Source organism: Cryptotermes secundus, unplaced genomic scaffold (assembly GCF_002891405.2).
Source record: "Cryptotermes secundus unplaced genomic scaffold, Csec_1.0 scaffold216, whole genome shotgun sequence".
NCBI lineage: Eukaryota > Metazoa > Arthropoda > Insecta > Blattodea > Kalotermitidae > Cryptotermes > Cryptotermes secundus.
In genome coordinates this window covers 105,160-118,111 of record NW_019727090.1, presented here as the reverse complement: position 1 = coordinate 118,111, position 12,952 = coordinate 105,160, and the positions used below count along the sequence as shown (strand labels likewise).

At 42.8% G+C, this 12,952-nt stretch overlaps 1 protein-coding gene across 15 annotated transcripts in view; it reads left to right on the top strand.

The window, feature by feature from the left end:
* The window catches only part of LOC111864320 (leupaxin), a 135,059-nt gene that overhangs the window by 60,000 nt on the left and 62,107 nt on the right, over nucleotides 1–12,952 (top strand). For 2 of the 15 annotated variants that reach the window (XM_023851486.2, XM_023851477.2), the window contains exon 1: nucleotides 6,491–7,141. The exons of 11 other annotated variants lie outside the window; for them this stretch is intronic. In XM_023851486.2, coding sequence (XP_023707254.1) covers nucleotides 7,006–7,141 — 136 coding nt within the window. In that variant the 5' untranslated portion in view covers nucleotides 6,491–7,005. Of the gene's footprint in view, nucleotides 1–6,490; nucleotides 7,142–12,952 lie in introns of those variants that run through there. 2 more of the 15 variants (XM_023851487.2, XM_023851491.2) reach the window with 2 other exon arrangements.

The following is a 12,952-nucleotide window of genomic DNA, read 5'->3' as shown; positions in this document are numbered from 1 at the left end:
ACACTGCTGAGCGGTGACAGAAGCGAGATGAATCAGTGACGTATGTTGAGACACAAAAATAGGGGGTGCTGATGCACAGCTAGCAGTTTAACGCAATAATATTGTGGGGTGCCTCCTAAAAGCTGGAATATCTTGAATCAACGGGCGTCCATTGCTAGACAGCCTGTTAAAACACGTTTCCGAGACAGCGAATATTTAACAGACGTTACCATGGAAATGAAAGCCAGAGCTAGGGCGGTTACGAAAACGAATACATTAGCTAACACGTGAAACGGAACACTTCAAGAAGGCTTCTTCTAGTCCGTTCGACTGTAGAAGATAAGAGATCAGACTAGATCAGATCAGAAGAGGCCAGAGGAGAATTGAGAACAGGTCAGAACTCAGATCAGAGACGAACAGAGCAGAGATGAGAGCAGAAGAAAGCAGCTCCGCCAAGAACCAGAAGACGAAACGTGAGAAACGACGGACTAGTCAGGTCGCATCGTCTGCAAGACGGTGTCTCAGAGTGATTAACTGTAATTGTAACGACTTATCCAGTAAAACAGCTTCCTCTAATCCGGAACCCATTAATTTTTTGTCGCGTTACCAGGATACGCCACAATATGAAGTGTTACCTTTACCTCATCAGAAGCGGCCTCCGTAGTCTAAGGGTAACGTTCCCACCTCATGAACGCGGGTTCAAACCCGGCGGAGGTCGTGGAATTTTTAAGGGCGGAAAAATTCAGGGAACAAGTCCTCCGGGAGGGACTTTTAAGCCATGGGTCCCGTGTCGTAGATTTAGGGCACGTAAAAGATCCTCATGTCTCTATGAGATGGGGAAGTATTGGGTACCACTGCCAGCCTCGCTGGCTGAACGGGGCTGATAGCGAGCACTAGTATCGGAAGGGTATGACGACTGATAGAATATCAAAGGGGGACGTACAATAGACTATTAGTCGCGGTGCATGGGGAAACCCACCCCCTCCAATAATAATAATAATATCTCATCAGAGCTGTGATAAATGTGCACAGAGTGTTTCCAGGCATGAACGCAAGACATTGCCTTTGTGACAATGGAGTAGCCATTTGCTCATCACTAACAGCGTCCTCTTCATTTTCCACGTCTCTTAATTTCGCCATCACTTTCATCGCTTAAATTTATGGCGATGCGTTGCATAACTTCGTCCAGAGCTATTCATTCGCTTGGGTCCTCCTCCAGCAGTTGTTTTGCATGTTAGACACGTGAAATACATTCCTTTTAGTATCTCTGACAGTGCTTCATTCGCGAGTCTCTCAACATGGGACAGTCCAAGAATATTGTTGGGTTGGTCGGCTTCTCCCTTCACTGCAGTCCATATTCGTTTGACTGGATTATATTGACAGTAGTAAGGAGGTAATCTGGTTTCAAGGTGATCGTTTTATTTGCCAGCCGATCTTTATCGTACACCTTTTCTTGACTTTTGTAAGGTGCAGCGCGATTGTATGGAATGATATTGTATCTGTAGGATAATAAGAGAGAGAGCTCGGGATACATACCAAGCCCGGCGGCTTGATACGTGGGAAGCATGGATATTATCCAGGGCTGAGCAGTGCCTACTAGCATGGGTGTTCAGGTGAGAAACGCGTTACACTCTGTCTGCTATGGGAGCGAAGGTGCGTTATCGTCAGTTAGTGACGTAGATGGTTATGCCATCCTTAGAAAGTTACTGAATTCTACAGTAACTGGAACATACTACCTGTATTCGTGTACCGGCAAACGTATACAGGGCTTTTGTTCAGTAAGGTTACCTACATATGGCATGACCAGGTTCGTAAAGTAGATTGACTTTAATTCACGTCAGGTTTTTAACCAGTGTGCGGGAGACAGGGGCAGGGAAAAATAGTAGAGGTATAGGTGAAAGGGAGAAATCATGGGAAATGAGAGACGTATCATGTCGGGGGAGGAGAGGTTTCACTTTCTAGAGTATTAAGTTGTAGTGGCTTTGAGATAAGGGCGCATATTTTTTTTTATGATTAATGGTGTACAAGACCGCCTCTGTGGTCTAGTAATCAGAGTTCCTGCCTGCAGATCTAGAGGTCCCGGGTTCAATTCCCAGCGCTACCAGATTTTCTGAGAATAGTGGGTCTGGAACGTGGTCCACTCAGCCTCATGAGGATAATGGAGGAGTTATTTCGAAAGTAAATAGCGGCTCCGGTCTAGAAAACCGAGATTAACGGCCTTGGGGATCCGTTGCGCTGACCACGTGACATCCTCAGTCCTCAAAAAGTTGGCACTGACTTCGCCGACAAGCGGCGGTCGCTCGGTCGGTATAGTTTGCTTGCGGACTACAGGCCACGAGTTTGTTTGCTTTTTGTTTTTGTTTTGATTAATGGTCTACTACATAATTTGGTGGTCTCCTCAGCGAGAGGTTTTTGTTTGCTGAACTTAAATCTGAATTGCTTCGTGAGATGCCTGAAGTGGTAAATTAGAACTTGGGAATCATGTCAGAATTGCTTGGCGGTAGAGGAAAACCAAGAAAGCTGTTGTCGAGATGGCCGGTCGCAGGAATTTCCGGATATATATCGACTTCCAGACAGCGGTACTACGAACACAAGAATGTGGACGTTCCATAAGGCTTCCCTAACACTTGTGCTATTACTTTATTGGCAGTCAAGCACAGAAGGGAACAGCTTCCGCAAAAGGATGTCGTTAATCAGGATTATTTTCGAATCCATGGGAATACCAAGTGGTCGCTCTCGAAGACACTGGCCAGGCGCAGAGTAGCTTAACTGGGTTTTACGTATGTAGTGTAGTGTTCTCTCGTGCGCTGACTTGAGCCTGGTCCATGTGGATTGTAAGTATCCGTCTTCTGTTACGACAGTTGTCAGCTCATCATTCGGGCTCTGTTCTTTATTCATCGCAGGGATTATCCTTGATGCTGTGGATTAGAGTATGCTTATGTCCTGAAGATGGAAACATCAGATTTATCCGAAAGTTAGGTACCTGTGTTTCAGACTATGCGGCGTAATGTCTCACAAGACCAGACTTAATATTTACAAGTTAATTTTTAATACTATGAGCGTTTATTTTCGAATGGTAATTAGAATCAGGCGTTTGTGAGCGTGAACGAAACATCAGTTTGCTGTCAGGGATAAAACCTGGCTTTACCGATCCCTCGAGAGATGCATTAAGCCTATTACATTTTGTTTGGGAACTATCCAGCCTCCATTTTCTAATAAATTTTTGCTAGATGTATATTCTAATGGTTGTAGTCAACCCGCGTTTCTTCTAAACGGAATAGAAGGCCCTCCTCTCTTGAAAATATTTGGATATGTGAAGTAGATTTCATCAACCACATTTCATCTTTCCATGAAAAAATTTTCTTTGGTGGTTTTCGTGGTTTTGAATCCAGCGCTTTTCAAAGTTTTGTACAATGGTGGTATATAATCGCTATAATTTATCTTGTCTCAGTTAACTGGAGGGGGTTCCTTTACAACGGAAAATTCCCCCTCGTCACAAGTAACGTCGTGGAGATAAGCCCTTCTTGAGAAGCCGCCAATTGTGCAGCTTCTAAGGAACTTCCCAACATTTTATGGAACCCGAATGTTCATTACCGCTCTTCACAAGAGCCCTCCACTGGTCCCTGTCGTAAACCAGATCAATCCAGTCCATACCAGTCCATCCTATCTCTCTTAAATCTATTTTAATATTTTCTACCCACCTACTTCTTGGTCTTCCTAGTGGTCTCTTTCTTTGTGGCTTTCCCACCAATATCCTATATGGATTCCTCTTCTCCCCCCCATTCGTGCTACATATACATGCCCTGCCTGTCTCATCTTCGTTTACTTGATTATTGTAATTATTGGCGAATAGTACAAGTTAATGAAGCTCCTCATTATGCACTATTCTCAAACATCCTCAGTCTGTGTTCCTTTCTCAACGTCAGAGACCAAGTTTGATACCCATACAGAACCACAGGCAAAATTAGAGTTCTGTATATTGCAATTTTTACGTTTCTAGACAGCAGACGAGAAGAGAAAAGCTTCTGGACCGGTGTCATGAAATCTGAAAACAGTTCTGCCTAGAACATCTATCTCGAAGTCGTCTTACATTTGTAATCCGCATCTGCATATTATGCTTCCTTCCAGGAGATCTGAATATCGACACACCCTTTTCTTTATTTTTATGAAACCGATATATTAGCCTCAGTACAGCGTTTGGCTGGTCTTCCTTGTACTCTTCACTGTTTAGGATTATGACACCATGCTGCTCTCCACCACCCGTCTTCATCTGTTCTGTCTTATGATCTTCCGTTGATCTCCAGCTACCATGTCTTATTCAGTAGGTTTCTTGCGTATTTCAATATTTGTTTATATTGTGTTGGCATAATTGTGCATATCAAGGTAACAGCGTGAAATTTCTGCCATTTCAGTTCGTATTTTGTCTCATTTTCTGTATGTTGCTGCAGCTTTCATTTAATGATTTAGTGTAAAATTTCGTCATTGCGATTTTCAGAAAAGTCTGCGTTTTTGCCATCCCCCGTCTGGGAAGTCTTTCTTAAAATAATCAGTCTCTTCCGCCTTCGGCGTCACAGAGTGACGCGAGTTGTGGTTGAATCACACTTGAAAACCATAGAGATGAGTATCTGCAGGAAAACATGGAAGCCTCCCAGTTAACCACCGTAGAGTTCAAATTAGCAGCAATTCCATCAAGCACTAAGATGGCGCATCGTTTGTATTATCACAAAATCGATTAAAAGTATGTAACTGAATAATGCATGTAATTGACCATCAAACCTTTTAGTTTTTATTTGGACTTCGTGAGTAAACGATTCATATCGTTAACTTGCCTGAAGTTTTATTTTATAATTATGCTTACTATATTGAATGTTGTGGGACGAATTTAATATTAATTCGTATAGGATAGGGGCACGTGGTAGCGTAGTTGGTTGAGGCACTATGCTACAAACCGGAAGGTTGCGGATTCAAGTCCCGATGAGGTCATTTGAAATTTTTTCAGTTGACCTAATCCTTCCAGCCGCACTATGACCCAGGGGTCGATTCAGCCTCTAACAGGAATGAGTACCAGGAATATTCTTGGGGGTAAAGGGCGGCCGGCGCGTTGGGCTGACAACCTTGCCGCCATCTATGAGCCGATTGTCTAGAAAATGTGGGAACCTCACCATCTCACAACTCTATGGGCCTCTCCGGCCTGTTACAGGGATAGCTTTACTTTTGCTTACCGTATAGGATAAATGTAACCCGTAGCATACTTTACATGAAGATCAGATCATACTTAATATTTTAAACAGCTCATCGTAAAAGAATGGTACGTATGTTTGAGCAGAATAAATTTTTCAGTTGTCAGAGTTCCCGGCGCTACCAGATTTTCTGAGAAGTAGTGTGCCTGGAACGGGGTCCACTGAGCCTCGTGAGGATAATTAAGGAGCTAGTTCAAGGATCTAGCGGCTCCGGTCTAGAAAACCGAAATCAACGGCCGTGGGGATTCGTTGCGCTGACCACGCAACACTCCTATTCGCTAGAAGTTGGCCGACAAGCGGTGGTCGCTTCGTTTTTATAGTTCGCTTGCGGAGTAGAGCCACGGAGTTTTTTTATGATTTTCAGTTTTTATTTGGAATAGTTTCCGTGTGCTGTAGACCTATATTTAGTGAAATACGAGGAAACTTTTTTTTTTATGTGTACATTCAGATCTCTGTAGTGTGATTAAGTTTGTAACAGTACAGTTGTATCTTGATTAAATGGACGGCAAGGCCAAATAGGAATACAATGTCTCGAGGATCACATTTTTAAAATATGCGTTTTCCTGTACTCAGACGATTTATTGACCTGAAGGAAGAATGTATGTGAAGTGCCAAGTTCTGTGGGAAATAAGGGAAATATTGAGTTCAGAAGGCGATGCAATAATAAATGGATGTTACCTCGTGATGTATTTGAAGCCTATGTTATTCAGGCAGTTAATTTAGGAATTTACGCTTGAGGGGACAGGCAGCTTGAATTAAGGTACAAATATAAATAAATTTGGAGCAAACCTCCTGAAGGAGTAGTTACTTGGAAACCCAGTTTGCTGTGGCAGGATAATATTAAAGCAGATCATCTTGAAAGAAGGCTTATTTATGTGGGTTCACTTGACATATCTCAGGACCAGGTTCAATGGCTGGGTTTTATGAATTCCCCTTCCTCCGCCCTTTAAAACAGAATATATCACCGACTCCTGTTGAGACAGATTCTCTTTGCGTAAGTTAGCTTGCGCATTTTCTTTTCCGGCGGTTCTGACAGTTTCATGTAACAAATTTATCGTCAGGCGACTTGAACTGGCACATGTAGACTGATTGTATGGAAGGGTATGTTTGGAAGTTTAATTTACGTATGCACATGCTAGTGACGTCATCTCCTGCGGTATCGAAACCGCATTTTTCCTCGAAGACGAGCCACCTCATTGCTAAATAGCGCTAGCCCTGTGGACAATACTGCTTGTAAGCTTACTCGAGGGACTACACAGCTGTCGTGCCTTCTCAGCAGACGATTGTGACAGGACAGTGCGGTCGTCTTCACAGCGATGATAGTGGTAGGCTAAGTTAACGAAACGTCCTGTAGTGTTCTTTGTGTGTGGTGATTGTCCGTAATTCAATGAACTGATAGACCTTTTGAAGGAAATAATCGAAAGTTAACTGATTTAAAAGTGTCGTGTAACAGTGATAACCTTGCTTCTGGTTACGTTAAAAAAATTTTCTCCCACAAATTGTATCGTGACACGTTTTGTGTAGTATATGTGTCTATACTTAGGAACGGACAGTGGAAGTTGTGGAATAAAGTGGTGAATATAATAACACTTAAGGTAAATTAGGCGTGGTTTTCGTAGGTATTCAAAATAAGACATTTATTACCGTACCTTGGCACGTCTGTGATAGTTTTGTACCGTGGATATAATAATATATACAGTTGATATTGCGTGACGCATTTCTCATTTGTTGCACATTGCAAGTCTGAGGTAGACGACCACATAATCGAATTTAACCCAGAAAGACAATGGAATCCCAGCAGGAGAGTGTTGTTGGTGACTTAAGTCTAGGTAGTTGCGCTGTAGCAGGAGGATATGGTGAAACATGTGATTCTTTCGATTCAGAGCTCCACCTTGTTTCGGTGGACAACATGCTTAGTCTAGGTGAGTTGATACCCTCAAAATATATTAGTAATTGCTATGCTTTCAGTCATAGGAATTGCATGAAATGGACGCATGTTGAAACGAACGTACCATTGGCAGGTTTCTGTGGATATGGCAGTGAATCTTTGGGTTCTGTAAAAAGTCGAGAGAATTTCTGAAACAGCTGAGCTACTATTAGTGTCTTACGAATGAGTTTGCCACGTGAAGACACTACACACTGTATAGACAGGAATCGTGATGGGGGAGACACGGTGACTCGCTCACAGATCTTGCGGGGCTGTGCCACTTTTCATCCCTACCGTGTTTTGGCGGGCATCACTCATTCACGTGGTGAATGACCACGTCTGGGGGGGGGGAAGATGATTTAATGCAGTGTGAAAACAGCTTGACAAACTTGTGATTTCCAGACCCAGTACACCGATGTTGTATTTCATTTGTGCTTTAGGTTTGTTTCTTTTCTGTTCATATTTGCTCTCGAATTAGGTCGACCCGTCATATTGCCATAGATAAGAACGCACTCCGTGGCCTGTATTCCGCAAGCGAACCATACCGTCCAAGCGACCACCGCTTGTAGGCAAAATTAGTGCCAACTTTTGCGGATAGAGGGTGTCACGTGGTCACCGCAGCCGATCCCCACGGCCGTTAATCTCGGTTTTCTAGACCGGAGCCACAATTTCCTTGAAATAGCACCTCATTTATCCTCACTAGGCTGAGTGGACCCCATTCCAGAGCCACAACTTCTCAGAAAATCTGGTATCGCCGGGAATCGAACTCGTGTCCTCTGGATCTCTAGCCAGGAACTCTCGACCACTAGACCATAGAGGCCATATTGACTTAGATGGTACTGTAAAACACTTATGACTTAGGGCTGGAGGGGGGGTGTCGCCGCTTTTAGTTGATCTTGGGCATTCTGGCCTTATTTATACTCTGGTGGAAGAACACTGCTTTGAATGTTCAGGAGCATTCAGGAGTCTGATAGCTTAAGTGAGGGGAGGTGCTTACGTTCAAGCTTGGTGTCTGGAACCAGGCTGAAGAGCTTCTAGAATTCTAGAAGCACACTGGTCGTGCATACGGTTACATTACTTGTTATTTGTCATGATTTTCGTCAGTCTGTCTCGGTAAATTTAGTAATACTATCGTGAAATCGGCCGTGACAGCCGCAACAAACCCTTTCCTGCTCATCATTTATAAAGATCTTCCCGTTTCATTCAGCGCTATAGTACAACCTGTGCAGTTCAGACAGTCTGCTGAATAACCGAAGAATCAATGGAAAATTTTAACGGGCGTAGGCCTACTTGAGAGCCTGACGTTATTTAGTTACTTTTAGTTACGGCCAGACTGCGAATGAGCACGTATTGCATTCTGTCACCTTAATTTCTTCTGTATGAATGTAGTAACAACCTCTGAAAGTGCCGACTGTGATGTAATTTTGTTTTGAACTAGCATTAAGACTATTAAAATTGCATCGGTAAGTTACTGAATTTGACGCAATAGCACGCGGTAGCGTAGTTGGTTGAGGCGCTATGCTGCAGGCCGAAAGGTCGCGGGCTCGATTCCCAATGAGGTGGATTGTTTCGATTTACTTAACCCTTNNCCCCTTCCAGCCGCGCTATGGCCCTGGAGTCGACTCAGCCTTTAACAGAAATGAGTACCAGGAATCTTCCTGAGGCTAAAGAGTGCCCGGCGCGTAAGGTTGACATCCTTACCGCCATCTGTAAGCCGATTGTCTAGAAAAGGTGGGAGCCTCGACGTCTCACAACCCTATGGGCCTTCACGGCCTGTTGCAGGAATACCTCTTCCTTTTTATTCTGTATAGGCGACACTTTCTACCAGTAAAAAAACGTACCCAGAAGTACCTAACAAAAATAAAGCAGCTTGAACTTATCTTAATGCAAAATATACAGATTTTGTTATTTGCCGGATTACTTTCTTCAGAGAAAATTTGTATTAGAATCTATGGGTTTTACATTCACCCATGAAAAAAACGTAATGATCTATTTATAGAGTTTAGAACAATGTTAAGTAAACCCCAAATAAGGCTGCACCATACCTCAAGCGGTTAGTCGCTGGCTTCTCACCGCGGCGGCCCGGGTTCGATCCCGGGTCTGGTCAAGTGGGATTTGTGGTGGACAAAGTGGCGCTGGGGCAGGTTTTCTCCGAGTACTTCGGTTTCCCCTGCCAATCTTTATTCCACCAACTGCTCCACAATCACCCACCTATCATCTGGGGCTGGTACAATAGGCCAGAAGTGGCCGCAGTACAAGGGACTTAGCAATAAAAAAACCCAAATAGGAAAATCGTGCCCGTACACGACTTTTATGGTGAAGAACATCGTTGCGTCACTTTATAGGTATCTCAGAATGCCGTCGTCTTCATCGCCAGTAAACAACTAGGATGCAGATCTTGATAGAATAAGGAAGTGCTGCTATCTAGAGTTAGGTTACGAGCTTCTGGGGGAGTGGGGGAAAGGTAAACGTTGCAGTATGTACCCAAACACCCAGTACTGCTGTTTATTGCAACCAATTTTATGCTTCCATTCGTAACTACAAAAATGTTTGTTTCTACTCTCTGTCTGCCAACGTACATTTACGATTGTGCATAACGACAGAGTGAGTAATAAGCGGTAGTGCCATACGCTGTGCATAAGGATGTCCTTACGGCGATCACTAAAGAAATGCAACATTTGTCTGAATTGCAGGAAGTGAAGGCCCATCTAAGGTTTAAACGGATTTAGAAACTTCTGAGATGATGTAACTTTACTTTTTTCAGACGAATTAGCATCTCTGCATAGCTCAAGTCCATCTGTCTGTACGTATGAAACTTGAGAACCTTGAGAACTACTCAGCGGGCTTTAATGAAATTTGATAAGAGCTTGCTTTGCTTGCTACCTGCTTCATACAGGTTTCTTGCTTGGTTTACTCTTCAACCCTGAAGATGGAGACAACATGTTCCTCCGACACGTCGGTTGACATTCAGCGGGCACCGCGTCTTTATATACTACATAGAAGGCAGAGGGCTTTCAAGACAAAAATTGTGTCCTTTTTTTATTCCGTCTTTGAATATACAATACACATTTAGTTATGAGTGAATAGTTATGACACCTTTGCCCCGTAAGTAGTGTTTTTGAGATAATGGTCCCTACACAGCCAATGCGAGACGCAAACAAATTTGATTACGTATACAGTTTTCTCATTACGTGTTTTGTAGTCGAATACTAGTTATAATTCGGTCGTACGGTCTTCATTGAACAGTTGGTAATATTGATCTGGCCAGGAAATTTCCTTTGTTTTATTTTAGCCGGAAGGTCCATCATGATATTCAAAAGAGCTCCTCATTGAACCTCGTCGCGAGTGATTTCAACGCAGCTCCCACTATCATGACATGTTGCTCTATAACATCTTCCTATTATTCTGACACTACCACTGCGTCACTCACAGTGAGCTCCTTTCCCTTTCATCTGTTTTTATTGCTTTCCGAATTGCTCAGTACACACTTAATGCGTTCATTATGTAAGATGAAGAGTACAGGTCATATACTGAACGAGTTGGTTCCAGCGTTAATGCTGCTGACTTCTGTTCGGGAGGCGCCTGGTTTCCAGTTGCGGTCTGGACACCGGATATCGGATGCTCCTCATTCCACCCAGACGAATGCCGGAGTAGTTCCTTGAAATAGATCTCGACCACTTCCTTCCACGTCATTTCCAGTTCGTCATTCTTTAATCACCTTATAGTATGAGCTACGCGTCATCAAATATGGCGCAAGTAAAGAAGTAAATTACAAATGATGATGCTCCTTATCGTACTGTGTTCTTTGTGACACTTTATTACTTCTTTTCCGTTGAGTTCATTTGCCATTTTCTATGCTCTGTCAAACATCTTCAGTCAGTTTTCATACTTCAGAATGAGAGACCATGTTCTTACCTGTACTATACTCTAAAGCGGCAAAAATCATTATTTTCATTATAACGCTGCTATACTTGAATTAATGGTCAATCAGATCGGAGACACGCGTCTGTGATACAGTGTTCATTTGGATATCGTTTGCTTTATACATTAAAGCTGTTCTTTTTGTACTTAAGATTGTTTTGTATAGAATTTCTGGAATGCTCCACGAACTGTATGATTTCTGTAATTGGTATTGTTATATGTTTTATGGGTAACACGTATCAGATTAAGTGAACAGTGTTATACAAAAACCAGTTGGACACTTTCCATATTGTTGAAATTGGTGGCACAGCCTTGCTCATGACCAGGAGACTGTCTTCGCTGTGATGACTGACATCATGTATATCCACGTAAACACCTTTCCTGTGTCTTTGCTTATTATTATTATTATTATTGGAGGGGGTGGGTTTCCCTATGCACCGCGACCAGTAGTCTATTGTACGTCCCCCTGTGATATTCTACCAGTCTCTATACCCTACCGATACTGGTGCGTGCCATGAGTCCCGACTCAGCCAGCGAGTTCGGCCTCTACTGGCTCAGCGGTATATAGATGCTTCCCCCATCTACCAGAGGCGTTAGAGACTATTGTTGGGCGAGAAATGTCCTTAATAATTTGGCTCAGAGGCCGTTCCCTAGACTACGGAGGCCGCTTGTCTTTGCTTACTACAGTACCTAAATTGATTGATTGAAACAGCTGACAGTGACTAAGGAATTCCGGTTGTTTGTGTAGTCAGGTAGCTGCCATCATATAGGTCAGCATATATACTTACCTTAAGGCAAGTCATTCAAATTGATGTTGAATCAGTTGCCCCCCCCCAATAAAGAAATGTTTTATTTAGTATTACATTTCCATTCGGTCTATACATTCGCCTGCCGTATTTCATTTTTCTGTTATCTTTCTAGATTAGCTATATATGTACGCATCTTGTGACTGGCTGTATCTATCCGGCACACATCCTTGTTCCCAAATTATTCACACAGCAGTAGCACAGATGAACACTGCACGTTTTTGATCTCCGAAGCTCCTAGACGGATTTTGATGAAATGTGGCACCGAGGTTCACAGTAATAATTGACATTCGAAATTAATTTAAACACGCACTAGTCATTTATAATCATGTCTTTACATAACCTCAGTGGAACTTACCACATTTCTCAGAAATCGTTTATCGTAAACATATTAGTATATGACATAAAACGTTCCTACTTTTGTACGAAACAGTTTTCGATATGTTCAGTATTAACGGCGTACAAAGGAATGTAATTTCTGACTGCAGTATGATATCTGCAGCGCTGTTTTCATTGCAATATATGTGTATGTGCAGTGAAATAAATTAACATCTTGACAAAGGAGGTATGTAAATTAATAAAAAACGCACGTGGAGAATATTTTCCACCATATTTTCCCCACCCTTTGGGGCTTCCCTGCCTGAGTGGGTTTAGCGGCTTTTGCGAGACAGTATGTGACGTCGGATCGTGTTTTAAGTGAATCCCAGACGGTGTTCTGCACATGGAGTAGTTGCTTGACGGGAAGTTCATGGTTAATTATGTCTTTCTTACAGGGAGAGTGTAAGTCAGACCATTTTAAATTGCGGGAGGAAGTTGTGAGAGGTGGGAATTAGCAGGAAGGCTGACGTCTGCGAAGTGAGTCAGGCAGGAAAGTGTGAATAAGTGTCGTGTTTAGTTTTGCACATGCCTTTGCTGATTGTCACGTAGCTGAGTGTGTTAGTCGATGAGCTCAGAATCGTCCTCTGCTCTGATATTATTTGCTAGTGTTATTTTGGGAATTGAATATTTATCTGAACCAGAATGCATATATCACAGTCTGTAATTTTACTGAATGATAGTTGTAGTTAATGAAATATGAA